This window comes from Bactrocera oleae, chromosome 2 (genome assembly GCF_042242935.1).
Source record: "Bactrocera oleae isolate idBacOlea1 chromosome 2, idBacOlea1, whole genome shotgun sequence".
Lineage (NCBI taxonomy): Eukaryota > Metazoa > Arthropoda > Insecta > Diptera > Tephritidae > Bactrocera > Bactrocera oleae.
The window spans coordinates 74096000-74116249 of record NC_091536.1 but is presented as its reverse complement, the minus strand read 5'-3'; the positions used below and the strand labels follow the sequence as shown (position 1 = coordinate 74116249).

General features: G+C 33.9%; 1 protein-coding gene across 1 annotated transcript in view; it reads right to left on the bottom strand.

Annotated features, from left to right (window-relative positions):
• wake (wide awake) overlaps positions 1-20250 on the bottom strand; it is an 80464-nt gene that overhangs the window by 42401 nt on the left and 17813 nt on the right. Inside the window, exons 2-5 of the mRNA XM_070105658.1 lie at positions 19150-19292; positions 16727-17075; positions 16152-16622; positions 136-443 (exon numbers count right to left, since the gene is read on the bottom strand). Coding sequence (XP_069961759.1) covers positions 136-443; positions 16152-16622; positions 16727-17075; positions 19150-19292 — 1271 coding nt within the window. The remainder of the gene's footprint in view (positions 1-135; positions 444-16151; positions 16623-16726; positions 17076-19149; positions 19293-20250) is intronic.

The window sequence follows — 20250 nt, the reverse complement described above, 5'->3', positions numbered from 1 at the left end:
CACGTCGCCGCTCAATTGCCACTATAATTGCGCCAACTAGCGCAAATCTACACGAGTATATGTATGTGTGTTGGCGTGTGTGATTATTTGCCGGCTTTCGGCGCACATGAGCATCACTATGTTTGCTCCACTTACCGTTTATAATTCTGGTCAGCTTATTGCGGCGTGTTGACGATGGACTTAAGAGGCTTTCGCGTCGACTGTTACCAGCACTGCTGCCGCTGCTGCAGAGATCGCCACCGGCACCGTAATTGATATTCAATTGGGTTGTTTGCGAAGTGGTGCTGCAGTTTGAGAACAAGCTGCTGGCCGAGGGGCGCTTACTGAACGGCACCACGGTGGGGCGTGGGATGTCGAGTGATGGTCGCGGCGTGTCGCTAAATACAATCTCGGCGAAGGAATCAATGCTGGCCGAGCGTTGCAATGCACTGCTGTCCTTTCGCCTGCAACAACAAAAAAAGCACATTCATCAGAAAAAATATGTAAAAAAATTCAAAGCAAATGAAAACAATTTCATTGGGTAGTTGCTGACAATATGGAGTGAATAAAGCAACATAAGTAAGCACCTACTTAGAAGAATTGGAGCGTCTTCTGAATTATTGAACGATACGCGCATAAAGTGCTAAGCAAAGCGGAATTGGCTTGGAAAGCAATAAATCGTGGATGGATTTTTAATGCGCATAATACATACTATATATTGTACTACCATATGTTTAAATATAGATATGCATGGAACATGTGTTCATTTTTGTAGAATTTTCAGTTTTAAGAGCAATCAGTTCTTAAATGCTCTGATATTGTGAAATAATAGAACGATTAATATTAATAAATAAACAAATTATTATATTATATATTATTATAAAAGTAAATATTTTTGTTATTTATATGTTTGTTTGTATGTTTCTTATATAATTTTTTTCAACTATAATAGATATCTCATGGATAGCGTTAGAGAGATATACATGAGTCTTGCTTCTTATTGTGGAGCTTAGTTATGGCAATTTATTTGTGTTTGATTAATGGCGTTTTGTGGGCGTGGCAGTGGTCCGATTACGCCCATCTGCAATACCAACCGTCTTACGGTACCAAGGAACATGTGTACCAAGTTTCATAAGATATCTCAATATTTACTCAAGTTACAGCTTGCACTGACGGACAGACAGATAGTCACCCGGATTTCAACTCGTCTCTTCATCCTGATCATTTATATATATGTAAGTATATAATCCTATATCTATCTCGATTAGTTTTAGGTGGTACAAACAACCGTTAGACGTACAAAACTATTATACTCTGTAGCTACATGTTGCGAGAGTATAAAAATTACAATAGCATAGTTCTTAAGATGATAAAATATACTGCGACTCGAAACTATTATTCTACTAAACTAACAACTACCCAATGCTTGACAAAGCTAAGTGAATACGGTGTATTGGTCTTAAAAAACACTGTGTTTGTTATAGTGATGTTTTTAGTAAAAAAACGGAGCCAAGTGAGCTATGGCGTGAGTACCCCTGGTTTAGAGGTCCACAAATCACTTTTTTTGCCACCAATCGCGTACGGAGTCATAAGGCGTCAGGAATCAAGCCAAACTGCTTTGTATTAATATATAAGTATTTTTAAAGCGAGTGTGCAAGTTATTTATATTCGATTCAGGGGGAAGAGACCTGGATTAAGTCTTCACCTCAAATTACGTTGATAATAAAGTTAAAATTTAATTTCGCTTCATTCATGCCTATGTAACCTCATTTCTAATAATGGCAGTTTTATTGATGGTCAAGACTGAACTTAATAATAATAGGGAATAGTAGACGTTTAACTTTAAGTATCGAAGTTGTTATTAAAACCAACTGGCAGCACTTGCGATACAACCATATGCTATCATATCCTCTGTCACATGCGTACTTGAGTTGCGCTTGTCACTATGATGGAGCAGTGAGAGAGCAACTATTCCACTTTATTGAGCTATGCGCATACTCTCTTATATCAATTCAACTCCAAAACTTTGTTTTTGCTTTTACGTGCAAATTGTTTTACAAGAGCGCAGCGCGCTAGCTTAGGATCAGAAAGATGTCGAATAGAAGACGTTATGATTTCATTGCGAGAATTGCGATAAATTAATTCGAGAACCAAATACACGGATACAAGAATATGAAGATTTCAGGATCATCGACCGCAAGTTAAATGAGTTGCATTTTAAAATAAATTAAATCGCATATAAAAAGTTTAGGTATGCTTAAGAGTTTGGATATCGGATTTTGAATATCGTTCCCGCTTCCGCTGAAAAACAGAGCCTTCTTGAGTAAAATTTCGAAAGCTCAAAGCTAATTAATATTTATTTGGGAGGAATACTTGAACGAAAGCATATTCTTTCTGCAATTAAGTTATTTAGCTGAGGGTACTAGCGGACTCGATATTATGTATATTACTTTGATTCAAACACGCCTTTCTCGATTTTAAATATTACTAGAATCACTTACTTACTTACATTTACTTAATATTTGCTAGTTAAGCCTATTAATTGTATACATGTTTAACGTTTTCTTGAACTTGTTCTATACTTATACCTGACCCTTTTGACCCTTTCTGAACTTGTATCTGCCTATGTATTGTATATAACTACTCACTTTCATTAAAAAAACGAATTTACTTACATCACTAAATTGAAAATAAACTGTGAAAGTCAACATTAATTTTTTGTTTTACTTAAACTAATTAGTTTGCATGGACTTGTTTAATTACCGAACGCTAATTACAACATCAACAGAAAAGCTCTTTCATCCTCAACTCATTACATTTGCATTGATTTGACACTTTAAACGGAGGCTTTTGAAAGGCAGGAAATTAAAATCGAACAGTTTGCAAAAACTTCCGTTCGAAAATTGCAGCGAACAGAAAAGCAATGCGTTTAAAACAACAGCAGCAACAACAAAACAACGAGTATTAAATGAAAATCGCACGGCAAGTGACACTTTCATTCACTATCGATAGACATACAACCATGCATACGCATGGCAGTGCAATAAAAGCAACAACATCAGCGATAACAACAACCATAAATTGTGCTATATAAAAATAGTAAGTGCATTTGTCAGGTCCATAATGAATGCGTAACTGGCTGCCGAAGCGAAGAAATTCCAATGGACAGATTTATAATTTGCTATAGGCGAAATGCATTAAATCATCGCATGTAAATGCAATCAAACTTTATGCAAGTGAATTTCCCAACGGCCAACTCCATCCGCCCAGCAGCCTCCTGTTATCCACCACCATTTTTACAGCATTTTCCCGAGCCTTCTTGTGTGATATACGTCAGCTGGTGGAAAGTGAATAAAATTTGCAGTGACTGTGAATGCCAACGCACAGAGCGCACACGTACATATACATGTTTGCATACACATACATACATATGTACCACATGCATATATGTATTGTTGATGATCTTTGAACGTTTATTGTCAGCAGCCGAGTCCTTTACGTGGCAAAGTGGCAACTGTGGCATCTGTTGCAAATGCGGTGATGAAGTGGCAACAGCTGAAGCCGCATGGCTTCACACATAATAGCAGTAAGACCGACAACAACAACAACAAAAACGGCAGTAACAAGAAAATCACAATGAGTATCATCGCTATTGTTGTTAGTTTATAGTGTTGTTATTGTTGTCTGTATGCTTTTGCCGTCATCGTCGCTTCCGGTCGTTGCGGCCGTGTTGATGATTGCTGGTAATGATGTTGTCGCCAGCACTTAAACTCTCACACACCCACATACACAGGAGCACATGCGCTCGCAATAACTTAAGTATGCCACACACACTTGCCACAATAATCTGTGTGCCTTTAGTGGCATTTTAAAGCACTGCACAGCCGTGAGTAATAATAATAAAAAGTAATAGTATTAATAATGCTATTAACTTCTTCAGTCTGTAGATACACTAACAAGCATACAAAAGCAAAGCTATCACTTGAACAAACAAACATATGTATGTGTATGTAAGTGAGAGGGGGCTTAAATGTCATTGTGGACTGTTTATAAGCGTTATGGTAGGAGGCGGTACCGATTACTTTAAATTTAAGTTATTTTTTAATATAACGGTAATTATTAATAACGTTAAATTTTATATATGTATAAATAAGTTTTTAAAAATTACTTCCTTTTTAAATATTATTTAAATAACGTTTATCGAAAAATATGAGAAAAACGAGCAAACAGTTGCCTACATGTAGGCGCATTAACAAAAAACGTAATTTGAACACATAACTTCATTGAAGTAGAAGAGTTCGGCTTGCGTTTCTTATTGTAGTCTTCAAGCTAAAATCTCTGATATTTGTATATACACATACGTCTAGATAAGAGTCGAAATCTCAAAAATAATGTGCAAAACTACGTTTGGATCTATTTAACCGGAATAGGTCAAAGGTTACTATAATCCTCAAAAAAAAATTGGTTAATATGTTACACCGCTATTATGTAAGAGTAAGTACAGCTATTTTTCATGGGTACGTGTGAGAGAAGATAATATTTTTTGAAGTTATTATTTAATTATTTTTATCGAAGCTTACTTATATTTAAATATCAAATAAAACATATACTTCGTATATAACCTAAAACACCACAAACAAGAAAAAAAGTTAAAATCTGTTGCACCGAAGCCTTAAAAAATAAGAGAGTTTCCTTAGAAAACTTAATTTTGGTTTTACTTATTTGTTTTATTGTTTTTATTCCCCTTCATAAAACTCAAAAGGTGATTAATTTTTCACGCCAACAATACAACGCTGCCTACATTTAGAGTGCTGACATAGGAATATCAGTTGTAAATTAGAGAGCACAGCACCAGCTTCAATAAGAAAAAGCCACCGCAGTATCACCTAATTGAGATTTTTCAACACAAAATTGACAATTTGAATCTTCAAATGCCTAAAATTCATATCTACGTATTTATATTACATAATATATACATATGTATTTTTTTGTATATACAAGTATGTACTCCAACTACTGAAGCGTACCTATTTCCGGGCGCCAATATTTGGACTTTCTGTTTGCAGCCTATAATTTGATGAGATTTCATGCTTATTTTGCATAAGCAAATATGTAAGAAAAAAAACACATATAAATCTTAAAAGCGCGCTAGTATAAAAACATGTGAGTTTGTATGTGTGATTCATAGTGAAAATTGTCAACTTCTTTGATGAAGACGCACAAGTGCGCTCCACTCGAGGTTTATGACCCTTGTTCAGTTTGTCTAGCCGCTGACTCGTTCCGTCCATAATCAAAGTGTATTTATGTATGTATGTGTGCATATATGGATTTCTTGTAAGGTTTTTAAGTTTATTTGATTTGATTTTATTGTGCTCTATGTTTTTTGGTGTTGCTCTATGGAGAATACTTTAATGTTGGTTATATGAATTTAGGTTAATTTAATAAGATTACAAGTATTTTATAATCTGGAAAAAAAAAATGAAAAAAATCATATTTGATTATAAAAATGGCGCTTCTTACCGCAACAAAAAAAAATGGTTTCCAAAAGTTACTTACATAAATTATAGAGCTTTAAATTGAACGAATAATTGTCTATTTGGTATTTATACGGTGTCACATTCTAAGCTTTGATTACTCGATATTTCGAGAGTGGTAAATTGAAATAGCAACTACCATACATATATTAATGGATATTTTATTTTTTTTTTTCTGAAATTTTTGACACCAAATTGTGTTATATTCAGTAAAATATACACTGTCAAACCCAACTTTTTTTTTTTAAATAAAAACCAGGCAAAAAAATTTTAAAGAATTTAAAATAAGAAGCCTCTTAAAATATGAGCTCTTAATATTAAAAGGTCACTGTTCCTAAGTTTCCATTTTTCATTCAAAAGACACGTGGAACATGTTTTTTCTAACTTTTATGAAAAATAACAATATGGGAGCTTTTTGTAAAGCGATCAGTTTCCTGCCTGCATATTTTTTCAGTTTATGTTTACAATGCTTAAATGTCAAGCTACAAGAGTAAGAAAAAAAATGTCTTAGTGTCTTTTAATGAAAGTTTTTAAACCGTGTTTTGTTTGATAATTTGCCCTCTTAATATACACTCTTAACTTTATTAAAAAAATTTTACATTCTAACCGATAGCATATATATGAAAATTGACATAAACTGAAGAAATTCAAAAAAAAAAAATTACATGTGTGAAAAAGTCGCGGCTCTAGTCTGATTTCGCCTATTTTATAATTTGTATTTATTTTGCTATACTTTCGTAACTATGTAACTGATTGTCAAAAAATTCTAAAATTAAAATAAAAAAATTTTAAATTTCTTCTGAGATTTTTTAATCAAATATTAAAAATTTTACTTTATAATGCTCGTTTTTTATTGACCATTTTCATTTTTACCCGCATTAACTTTTTTGTACTCGTTTATCATAAATTTACATAAGCACGATTTTTTCCGCAATGCATAACGAATCCCATTATAATTAATTGACTGTAATAGTAATATTTGTAAGTCCTAGTTTTAATTATTTACAAGCCACTAGGTATATATATATAGGCATGTGACTTTGCTCAAACATGCATGTATGCGCCCAAAAGTGCGCCACGTTGTTTTGTTATGTTGAGCATGAGACAAATTTTGTAAATATTTAAAGAGATTTTGAATAAAATTAGCTCTCAATTAATTTCTATTAATTAATATACTAGTACAATATTAAAGATGCTGACAATGGAAAAATCATATTTTAAATTTGCAACGTTAAAACTGAATATAAAATTAAGTAAAAAAAGTTTATATACCAAAAATCTTATTAAAAAGTTTTAAGAATTAATAAAATAACAATATTAATACAACCGACTGATTGAAAGATATTATAATAAAAACAAGTGTAAAATTCCTAGAAGGAAACAGTTAAACAATTATAATTTTAGTTGAAAGAAATTATTAGTTGTGACTTTCGGGTTTACAAAATTGCTTACTGACTTTTTTTCCTTGAGAAAGTCTTTCATACAAAGAATACAATCGAAGGTTTGTTATTACCTTCCTTCCGAAAATCTAAATATATTCTATTACTTCTTTCAAGGCTTCTGTTTTAATAACTTCAGATCAATTTTTATATTTACATATGTATTTAATAGTTAACTTGACTCGCTTATTTACCAAAAGAAAATCTCAAAAAATAAAAATAAAAACATAAACTGGAACGGTTCGTTTTAGGTAATTTTTTTACAAATTATATGTGGTAAAAACAGGTATTAGATTGAAAATTTTCACTTTTCGAACTAAGACACTCTTCCAGGAAACAGGCGATCTGTGCATACTTCCATTTCAAAAGAAATTCCCACCGCTTTAGGAAAATTAAGTTTATTTTTGTTGTAATCCTTTGGGCATCATTATAATTTTAGTTTGCTGTCAAAGTCTTAACTTATTTGCCTAATTAAATACAATCGACTTTCGACCTAAGCACCATGAACGTGCCGCAATAAGAGGCAGCCCAAAGGAGCGTAATATGCGTAGCAGAAGCTTGTACGTGATGGGACCTATTACGGCAGTTTCGAACTGTTTATATACAACTATTTTGCTGCCAATTAAGTTAGGTTACGGGATCGAGACTAACCGAAAACAAAAATAACATTAAAAAAAACCAAAAGGAAGCTTTAATAAAGAAAAAGTGTCGGAAGAGTTAAATAATGTATAAGTATTTAACAGCAGCAAGGAAAAAGAAAGAATAAAAGTTAAGTTTGGTAAAGATGTGAGAACAAATTGTTTAACAAACTCAACTGAAAGTCAACATAAGCGTTGCAAAAGATGGAGATAAGAGGCAAGCAATAACATATTCAAGCTTTCACATACACATAACACACTTTCTACACTTCTCCGATTTTATTAATTATCTTTTAAGTCTATAGCTTCACATGCAATATGCTATGCGTTGGCAGCACGGAAGTAGCGGAAAATCATTCAGCTAAAATGCAAACCCGTTCCTTGGCGCAAGCCCTTAACCTCTCTCACTTCCACGCTCTTCTCGTTGTCCTTCGCCAATCAGTGGCAGTCCTCTTGTAGGATGCTCTGCCGCCGCAAGTGCGCTCACTTGTGTATTTCTTTCCATACACAATGGCCTTATGCACACCCCAACCTCCCCACCGCTCATACCACTCGCTGGCTCCCAAGCTTATGAATAATGCAGGACAATTAAGTGGTGCTGCTAAAATTATGTATCTTGCTTAGTCTCCTTTCACCAGATAAGAATGTTCTTCGGTGTTGTTGAAGCGTCGCTGTGTGTTAGTTAGTGTCTATGTGTGTTCAAGCACGTCGTTTCTATGCTCTCGTGGATACTTAATCACACATACGAGCTTAAGCTTATTGCTTGAAGAAAGTTTTTTGAAAATTAGTTGTTTATAGATTTTCTATATTTAGTTTAAATTCCGTAACGAGAGTTTACTTAAAACCACAAATATGAATAATTGTTGAGATATGATTTAATGGGCAGATCGAAGCTCTGGAAATAATATTGTGATTATGCAAAAAAACTTGAAACTTTTTGAGTTTTTTTGAAAAAATGCTAAATATAAACTTCTATTAAGTCGGTCACTTAGCACTTAGTAATCATTATAAACTATATATTTTTTAGAAATCTAATATATTTCTATAAAAAAAAAGTATACAGAACGAAAAAGTATAATTCTAAAAGTAGACTTTATTTAAATGTAGTTTTTGAAATAATTTATAGATATGTGTGCCGAAAACTGACTGTTTTATGAAATATTAACCTTGTCGGTGCCTGACGTTATGACTGATCCACGCTAGTCACTCAAGCAATGCACTCAGCCACAATATTTCTTCATAAAACGATTTTTCGAATACTTGGTTTATTTACCTGAATATAAACAGAAAGTGTTGCCTACATTTAAGATTTTGGAAAGAACAATAAAATATCGAATTTCAATAAAAAAGAAAAAGCTAAAACCGATTGTCAGCACAGTGAAAACAAAAGTTTGGAGGAATAATATTTCGGACAATTTATGTTAGGTGAAATTACTTTTCTCATTTTAACACCCAATGACTAGAGGGATACTACCTATCGTACCTACCTATTGAAAACGTCTTGAGCTGATTTCGATTTTTTAAAACTCAACAACAACAAAACTTATCCTAATATATTATGCATGAAAAAATGTTCGTAGACGTTTTTGTTATTTTTTTTTTTTGTAAATTAATTTGCATATACATATGTACACTTGCACCTTATGTATGACCTTAATTATAACATCTACTCCAAAAACCAAAAAAAAGTAAAACAAATTTTATTTTTATAACGCTTTAGCCCAGATTTAAGTTTATATTTGCAGCAATTTTTAAGTGCGATGCCAAAGAATCGAAAAGTACGAAAATCGAACGAAAGTAAATTTTAAGCAAATCCCGCAAAAGCGCCATTTAATGGGTTGAGCTATGAGCTTCCCGATTTGCGTTGCTGCTGTGTTTAAATCCTGTTTGCTGAAAATTCGGTGCGTGTAAGTGTGTGTGGCATGCCACAATAGCGATAGTCAAAGCATTTAAGACGAAGAAGTTAATTTTTTCGATTTTTATTTTTGAATTATTGCGTAAACGGTTCAGTGAATTTTACAATGTAAAGCTGAAAGTAGATACACACCAACAATACATCACGCACACGTGCACCTAAAAGTATGCATAATTCAAGTGCACGTGAGGAAAATTCATTCTTACACCTGCAATGTGAAATGGTTTCCCTCTTTTCCCCCATTTTCACCAAAAAATGTGAATGGCAGTTGCTCTAGCTTGACTGTTGCGTTGTGTGTGTGCGTTTTGTATTTTTTGTATTTTGAACTGTATTTTTAACAAGCTGTTGGGTAATAAAACAAATTAGCTTCTGATTTGAAGATTAAGCTTAAACACGTTTCATACAAATTATTTAACATATTTTGGCTTCTTGTTTTCGGTAAAAGCATAATCCGTTAAAATTGTAAAAATGGTGCTTTAAAGCTGACACATTTCCACTTGAAAGCCATTTACATGCCAGGAAAATGATTGGGCGTGATAAAATATCCGAAAGTAGAAAGGAAAAATGGGAGTGTATAAGTTGAATAAGCTGGAAAATATGCGTTTTATTTAAAGGGTATTAAAAAGTTTTCATAATTTTGGTTTTTGTGGCAGGGATTTTCTGCGGCGTAATCATTATTCTGATATTCTTTTAGATATTAGTTTATTAAGAATTTTTTTAGATAACTTTTTACGCATTTGATTTTGTATTTTCCTCTTGTTCTATCAGAGGACTCGTATCATCCGGCTCTGCAAATATCTGTCGAAATCATAGGCAATATACGGGATAGTAATCATCGATCTTCTAGCTTCTGTACTCAGTACGAAATTATTTGAAAAGTATGTTCTAATAGTAATTGTAAATAAAAGTAAAGGTACACATCCGTGGTTTTCGAAAGAGTTATATAAATTGAAAAACAGAAAAACTCGAGCCTTTAAACATTTTAAAATATTCGGTTCACTTGTCGACTATTCTAAATATTCTGTATTGCGTCGACAGTATTTAGACCTAAAACAAAAAATGTTATAATATTTCCTTATATGAGGTCTCCAAAATCGTTATATGATTTCGTTAACTCCAAACGCAGGATTTCCAAATTTCCGTCCGCGATGAAACACAAATCCAGCACTTCAAGTGTTCAAAAACAATTTTACTTTTCGCCTTAGGGAATTTCCGACGGGATACTAGGTTGAGTCTACCTCCATACACTAGTCGTTTAAAATTTACAAATCTACATACACTTGCTAGTCGTAGGCAAACTTGGCATAATACTCTTAGTGAAAATCTTGAATGGAACAGTTTTCAGTTCTTTTCTCCTGTCTGAAATTTGATTTAATATCCCGGTTCGCTTTTCGTGTCAGTTTAGACCTTTCCTCTTAAAATCCTGTGGATCAAATTTCGAACATAATGAACTATTCCGCCGTATACAAGTATGTCATGATTTTAATTCTCATTCCTGCACATTTGACTTATCTGAATCACTTTTCAAAAATAAAAAAAACTTTATTGCTTTCTCTTAATAAATAAAAACGTAACAATTTATTATATCGTTACTATAAACTGTTGGAATTTTGTTTCTGTAGCTGAGCAGTTTTAGATCTCAACATTTAAAAAACTCTCTTGCGTTTTCTGACTCGGCTAATTCCGCACGCATGCGGATTGCGTCCCTCGCGTCGGTTGGGCTTGAGGAGGGTAATCGTTGGGTTATTTAGAGGTGTTGTAGAATCTTTTACTTGTCGGAATCAGAATTGAAACCGATAAAAAAATATAGTAGGTGTCATAAATTCAGATATTATTGGTTTGACGTTCCAACCAGAAACTGTATGGGTTTTGGGTGTCACGGAAACCAATTTATTGGTTTGGTTATGAGAAACAAAGCAAGAGGATAGTTGCTGAGCGTAATTAACACCCAAATGCGTCTTTAAAGTAAGTATGTAAACAAACATACAAGTAAATGCAAGCCAAATTTTACATGCGACTGGTGCATCATTTTTGTGATTTTTTAATATCTTTTTTTAAATTTTTTCGTTGCTTTTTTCTTCCAAGAAAATAAAAGCTAAAATATTGGAACTCATTGTAAATTTTTGTAGACTTTATTCGGTACTTCAAATTTATCAAACCCTTTCAAATTCGACGAAATCGAAATCGAAAATCGACGATTACGTGTAATTCGAAAAATATATAAATTTTCTCTAAAAAATATTTATACAACAGTTTTTTTTTTTTAATTCGCAAAATTCGCCATTTTTAGGCAGTCACACTAAGTGTGTGTATGTCCCTTAATATTTTTTCAACTAATAGACTCTCTTTACACACTATTAATCAAAATAACATTCAAAATCTAGCGACAACCATATCTTTTTTATTTAAGTGCGAAATCGTTTGCTTCATTATAAAAAAATATAAAGTGTGTGTCATTAATAAATTAAGCGATATGTATTATTGTTCAACAATCGGCCTTACTGTAAGTGATAACATTTGAGCTTTGTGTTGGAGTTATAATATTGTATAACCTTTTCTATATAATAAAAACATTGTCTACATTTGGGCAACTTATATATAATAATAAAAATACTCAGCTCATAATTTTCTGAAAACATAAACCGATTCTGATAATAAGGGAATGTTCAGAGCAGTCAATACTAAAGACTCAAATCCAGTTCTATTAGTAATGCAAATAAACAGTTAATACTCGATTCAATATAAAGTAATGGGTTAACATTAAAAATAGCTTAGTGGTATATTGTTTCGTTTATTATACCATATTCTACCGCATACCTAGTATCAAGGTCTTCGCCTCTCCGGTTGGATGGTATGAATTGATATGTGAGCTATGTCAAGAACATTTTGAGAGCCTGTTTTGCTTGTAATGTTACAAGATCCAAAGTCTGATAAAATCAGTTACTAGATACTTTCTCCTGATCTTATATTCTGAACTAGCTTCACTCGTAGTTTCGCTCGAATTGCAATATTAAATACCAAAGATCGTTAACAAAAACAAATAACTAAAAACATAGTATGCACACGAATGCTAAATCGCGCTGAACATCTTCGTGGGGTGGAGTTACCATGAAAATTATGGCAAAATTACTTCAAATTATTTTCACATTCCACATATTCTACAGTAGTACACATAGTGAAGAGGTAACCGCCGAGGCTGAGGACGGCTCAACATCCTCGACTAATGAAATTATATTTTTGGAAATATTATCGATTACAGGGTCAACTAGCATAGCAAAAGAAAATATTTGTTCTGAAGAAACACTTCCAGCAAACAATTGCTTGTTCATCCTCAAGGATAGATTTTACGGCCATCAGTAAGTGGGGATAAATTTAAAAAAATAATTCAAAGCTACTTGACAACGCTCTGATGAATTGGGTGAAGAATATTGAAACATGAAAAATAGATTTTTCTGAAAAGAAAGTAAGTTCTTCCACAACTCGGCAACAACTGCTTTATAAAACACTCAAAACACGTTGCTCATACGCCGTGGAGTTCTAATTTAGTTATATATTTGATGATTCCAACTTCCCTAGATTTAGGAATAACTCAGATTTGCGGCCAAAAACTTAATAAGATGCTATAACATACTACTAAAATATTCATAAAAACCTTAATATTCATATAAATACTTAGCTTCACTTTTAATGAAATAAAATTATATTAAATTCGAAAGTATTTTATAAATAGAAGCATTGCGAACTCGAAACTAACAAAATCATTTATATGAATGTGCACTAAAGCTCTGTGGAAATTATCGAAAAGTAACTACATAACGGCTTAAACTGTTAACAATGAAAATTTTCCTTAAATTTGAATAATTTAATAACTCATTCACATTAAAATTCGATTGTGTGTACACCCTTGAGTTTTAGATTTTAGACAGGCAAACGCAGGCATGTGTGAACTGCTAAAATGCGCATTCAAAATAACAGTGCTTTCGAAATTCATATTAATAGCGACAATTCCGACAAATTTGAGATTTTATCTAAATGACCTTGACATTTTTATGTGAAGCCAGAAGCACATTTTAGATATACATACATACATAGGTATATATGTAGGTATTCAAGTTGAGTGATTGTTTGTTTGGGTATCTGGAAGCATTGACGTGGAACACCAAAATGCTACACTGTAATGAACCAACTTATTGTTGTTGTTGTTATGCAGATTGTTATGAATGTTGATAAATATGCTTAGCCACCTTGTAACAATGTCAAACACATGCTTATGTATGTGTGAAATTAAATTTACACTCAGGCATACAATTATATATGCAATATGTCTGCTCAGGGGCGTGTTGTTGGTTATATGTTGGTGAATCACTGTGTTTTAGTGATTAAGTGTGTTGCCTTTGTATGGATAAGCATTCACAGTTAAATGAATTAAAATATTTAGTATACATGCACATAAACATACTTGTATGTACATGTGAGTCATAATTTATATCGTAAATATGCGTTTATTACGCCTAAATGTATGTTGTGAATCACAGCTATGCAGCCGTTCTGTTGTCTTGACGATGCTTGTTGTTACTTTTATTGTTGTCGCCGCTGCTGGGAAATTCACCACACACTCACACATATAATGTGTATATATATGTATGTTGTATAGAAGTTTATTTGTGAAATGGACTAATTACAACGTGTTAAACAGATAAAACAATATGTGCAGGTATACTTAGAGCATCAAATTAGCACACAAGCACACAAAACCGCATATTCACATTCACATAGATGCAAACATAGGTATAAATAAACACTGCATTGTTTGTCTCTTAAATGTTACCTCATATGCAGCTAATGCTTCTACATTATTTGTATCGTATATGTGCGCTTTTTTAGAGTATATATTTGATTAAGATAACTTTTACAGGATGACGCGTTAAGAAAACTTAAACTATTTGTTTTCGATAATATAAATTTTGGAATCAAATTTTCTCTAAGCACGGTATTGGCGAACGCATCGAAATTGTGTTACGTAACGAAATTTCGTCACGTTCGCAGCATACAGAACGTGACCCTAGTGGAAGGGGTACGAGGTGTGCTCAAAAAATAAGGGGAATTTTAATTTTTTGAAAAAAATATTTATGTATCATTTGTCCACTTCAATGTTTTCCCCACTCGATATTGTGTACTCATGCCAGCGCTTCTTCCAATCGTCGTAAACTCGATTTTTGGAATAGAGCTGAAGGCCGCTTTCAACAATGCGCTTTTAATGTCAACAATGCTTGTAAAACGACGCCCCACTCTTTATACTTGGGAAAAGAAAAAGTCACACGGAGCTATATCAAGGGAATATGGCGGCTGTATCATCGTTACAGTATTGTTTTTGGCGAACAAATTCTGTGACCCATTTCTTTTAACAATCGAAAATCGTAACGCTCTTAAAAACACGTCTAAGCTTAGCAGCTGCCAAAATAAGTGAATATAGCTGAAAATTTTATCGACCTCCGGGGGAATGTATATCAACATTATAAAAAAAATTTTGACAATTGACTCACCAAACACGCGAAATTTTAATCTTAAAATTGACCTTAAATTTTTTGTGAACATACTTCGTACTTATTTGCATAAGCTTTTTAATTTTTTAGGGATAATATTTGAATGAGTTATAATTAAATAAATTCAAGATCGCTACCTGTTAGACAATTTCAGGAGAACCATTTATTAAATTAAAAAACGCTCTACATTATGAAAATCAAAATGAATGGGTCATGGAAGCTTTTATTTTAAAAAAAATTTGAGAATTTTTACCATCTCATTAAAAATTTTAGATCAATTAAATAAGGTGAATGAATTATGAAAATAACTCTATCAAAGAAAACTAATTTTTAATCAGCGCTGCAACCTGTTACCTTTAAATTGATTTAATCAAATATTACAATAAGGACTTCAAATAAAATATTCTATTGAAAGAATCACCTTGGAAATATTTGAGAAAGGTTAACACTATAAATTTTTAAAATAAATATTGCAATATTGATACCAAATTGAAGGTCTTTGAAAAATATTTGTTATTACAATACATGAAAATATTTTTGTTGGGACACATAGTACGTAGTACCGCAGATACGACTAAACTAATATAAACGCCAAAAAATTTAATTGCGAAATATCCTTACCCTTTCTACTTGTAATGTAATATTTAGTATACGAGCATTTTTTTTTGTAATGTATATACCTATACACTTTTTTTCTTTAATTTTATCCGATTTAACCGTTTTCTTTTCTTAGAAACCCTATCATTTATTAGCTCTACAGTCGTATCTATGACCGGTTGAAGCAACAGAAAAATGTTCACTGGCTAATTACTGTTCTCAATTCACTATCATAACAGACCTCGAATTCCCGAAGCGGGTTGCCAGCTAATGACTACGCTATTTTTTGTCACCAGATGCAGCAGCAAAAAACCTCTTAAATAGTTTATAAATACTTGTATAACGGCCTTGAAATCTATACGCGCGCATAACCGGTTTCTAGTTAACAACTTAATTAAGTTACAACACGCTACCAATTCAATTTTCAATTCAAATGAATAGTTGAACTATGACCCAATCTCTTTTGAGTTTCAATAGCTCACAGCTGTGCGAACATTATCACTTACCGTTCCCATGAAAGTCGCCGTGGGGCCTCTTCCAAGCAGCTGCCACTGCCATCGCGGCCACCGCCATCTCTTGACGTCGCAGCAGCCATAATTGGCAGGAGATTGTTTGCGGTGGCTGTGGCGCTGGCAGTTGTGTGATCGGAATGCGACGACGGTGCTGCCGTTAGCCTAGAGGCCGTCACACTCGACTGATGCAGCAGCTTGGCCAGCCGACGTGTCAACGCCGTGTTCGCGGTGCTGCCAGTTACCTCACCATAACCGCTGCTAGTGCCCTCAGGTGTGGACGGTTGTTGTAGCTCGCCAGCGTTGCCACCCATTGCCGCTACACCCGCAGCTGTTGACACATTGCTGCCGCCCAGCTGCTGTTGATGCTGCCTTTGTTGACTGTCGTGAGTGTTGGTGGCGCTGGTGTTGCGCTTCTTCGATGCCAGGCGATAAGCTCGTGCAGCCACAACATGCGGTGCAGGAATCCTGCAAAGCGAATGTAGCGAAAATAAATATTAAAGCAAATATTTTACAAATTAGTTGAATAAATGGTAACAGAAAATTCAATTAATTAGCAAGGTGGTACTCACCTTAGCAATACTGATCCATCGGCAGCATGACACTCGAAATCTTCGCAGGTCGGCATCAGCAAAGCCGCATCTGCCACTTGTGAGCCGACGACCGGTGTGCCGCTGATGCTAGCGCTGGTGCTGCTGTGACCCGTAGTGCTGCCGGAGGACTTACGCCGATAGACACCCATGTCGTCTTTTGGCAAATTCAACGATTTTATATTCACCATATTGTTATTGTTGTTATGATTAGTGTAACCAGGCGTTGTCGGTGTTTGGCGGCTGAGCAGAGACCAACGATTTGTGCCGCCACAGCCGGTGCTCGTACCGCTGCCAGACTTGGTGCCCAGAAGACCGCTAGCACGCTCGTCTACGTGATGTCGTGAGAAGTGTGAGTTCAAAGTGAGAGTCATAGAAAGAGATAGAAATAGCATCGTAGTGGTAGTGAGAGTATGTGACACAGAAATTCAAAATTATATAAATTGTTTTGTGGAAAAGTTGCAAATTTGTTGTGCACAACGTGCGAACTAATTGGATTGGTCGGGCCAACACCTACATAACCTTCACAAACTCGCAAATACCAACAAATACTTATCCACAAAAATATATGGCTCGTTGCTTAGCTCAATATGAGAAATACCAATAAAAAAGATTAAGCCAATTTTTGAGAAAGAGTAAGCCAAAGAAGGAAAACAGCTAGAATAACTAAATACACTTGTCAATGGTGATCAGCCGTGTCGTTTGAAGAGGTGGAACTTTAATTGAATTATAACTAATGCTACCGGGATCGGCAGCCAGCGTGGGTGTGAAACTTCAGACAGCAGATGAAACACGAGGGCAGGCAGATATGTCAGAATATTGCTCATTATTAGAAAGCTAGGTAAATCTACTTTTCCGCTATAGCGTGTGTGTTCCGTACGGATGTTACCTTCTAGAGGGTAGTGAATTTTGACATGCATATAATTTTTATATAATTCAACTATTAAAAGTATACCATGAAAGCAGATAAACTCGTAAATTTGACAGAGCGATTAGAAAAAGACATGCTGACTCAATGCCAAAGTCAAGCAGATATCTATCTAACTGCGTAACATTTTTTATTCAAAAGTCGTTCTCTAAATTCCATTTCGATCGTATCTAAAGAAATCTAAGCTTATATGCTCATCAAACTGTCATTGTTACATTGTTATCAACTGAAACACACTATTAGTTTTCATTTCTATCTGATTCTGCTGACTACTCTTCATGTTCAATTTATTTGTACACCCTCGTATATTTACCCTTCAAGTGCTGTTGGGCGTTGTAGTGTCACACTGTTAATTACTTGCAATAACTTTAACGATAACCTTTTACTACATCCATCCAAACCAAGTGCTTAACATTTGAAAAAGTTTCTTTAGAAGCTTAAATACATACTCTTAGTTATATGTTTGTCGTGCTACCCGTGACGTTGCTGACATTTACATTTTTACTTCGACGGCTGCTGAAAGGAACTGTACCAACAGTGTAGGTTTCGATCTGCCTCTGTGTGTCAATACACATGTAGTAAAACAAAATGTTTGCGAGATTCGTTGGCAGTAAACTTCGCAAGAAAATGTTGTGCAAATAAACAATAAATGGGGAGCATCTTATATAGGAACTAAGAATTTAAAAGTTTAAAAATCTCGAAAACCTTTAGAATATGAACCGCAACGATTGGGTATTCGTATTTGTTTATCCGACAAAATTTTGGGTTCCCGAAATTTTACATAAATAACTTGAAATTTGTGGCCAGAAATCATTTGAAAATTGGTGACTCACTGATATATTACTTTCAACAAACTTTAGCGTAAAGCTTCTTAAAATTCATTTTTTTTTTAGTTTTTTAATTTGTTTTAAGAATGTCAAATCGACATTGAAAATTGCTCACTTATTGATGATGGCTGTTATATAAAAGGATGTTATATACTAAGCTTGCCCAATAACCCAACGAAATTAGTCACATATGACTCTGCAGATTAGAGAATGGCATTTTGTACCCACTTTTTAACCAATAGCAGGAATATTCATAATACTTATTTTGAAATTAAATTTTTTTTTCTGGCAAAATTAAAGAAGCTTCCACAAGATATGTCAAACTTAACTTTAATAATGTAATTTACTCAAATAGAGGACTGGTTTAAACCACCATGCCGAAAACGCAGCAATTAAATTATTTTATAAAAATGTTAATTATATAATAAGTAAAATTTTTTTATAATACCACAGACCATTATAAGCAGACACACCTCAAATAATGACGACATTTGGCCCATCCCACTACTATTTATAAGTCCATAGTTTACCAAAAGTGAATAGGAGGATTCTACCAAGTTATTATTAGTAATTACAAGCCAGACTTCCACACACAGGCGTCGTGTCTTAAGTTAAATATTTTAATAGCGTATGAGCATGTCGGTACTTACCAAATTGTCGATCCGTATTAAGCGAGACGACCGGAATGCCAGGCACAATAATCGCTGGCAGGGTGCGCGAACGCAGCAGAGGGGGCGGCAACTTGCGGCCGGAACGCGCCTGTGATATTAAAGCGGCATTGGCAGCTTGCGTCCTAAAAGTGAAACAGTAAAAGAGCAACAATGATGAAATATAAGTATAAGCAAAGGTAAGAGAAAGCGACAGGCAGTGGGAGGTGAAGGTGGAGCGTAAAAGGAAATAAGACAAGTGAGTGACAGTAGAAAAACATGTGAAAGTATGTGATTACAACGTGTAAATAAATATAAAAATATAATACTATATAGCGTGTTGTATGCGCTCTCATATTATTGACAGAGCTTTTGGCGTAATGTGAAAGGTAATTTTGAAAGTAATTTGCATTTTTACGAGAAAAATATGTAAAATATACCTACATATATGTGCGTGTTTGTGAATGAGGGAATGTAATACTCTATAATGATAGTACACATTTTTGTTGCGTGCCAATTAAGTATTTTCAGTTGCGGAAATTAATACACAAATTTCAGATATTAAAGTTTTCAGTTTAATACTAACAATTATAAAAACAACAATAACAATTATAAAAAGGTTTTCATGAAAGTTATCAAGATGTTTACGATACACTAAACTTGCAATAGTGCTAGATTACTTACAGCCGTAATGCTAAATATTTATGGAACACCGTCTCATATTGCCGAGTTTCCAATTTTTAGAACAACAGTTCAAACATTTATTATTTTTTATTATATTTCATCGAGGGATTATCTGTTCCTTGATAACAAAATAAAATTGAACGGGTTTTCTACTAGTTAACTCAAAATCAAGCTCAGATTACCACATTGCAATACCAAGATTCGTAAAGATTACGTTCAGCTATAATATGAAGAAGCACGTTTTCCTCATCAAGCTTTAAGAAAAACAATTTGTCGAATAATTTCCCACTATACCATACAAACTGAACAATCGGAATCAAGTGCTTTCATGGAAAACTTTTTCATTTGACGAGATATTTTCACGAAGTTTGGAACGGATCATTATCCAAGCAATAGTGGAATCCAATGTACAAATAAAGA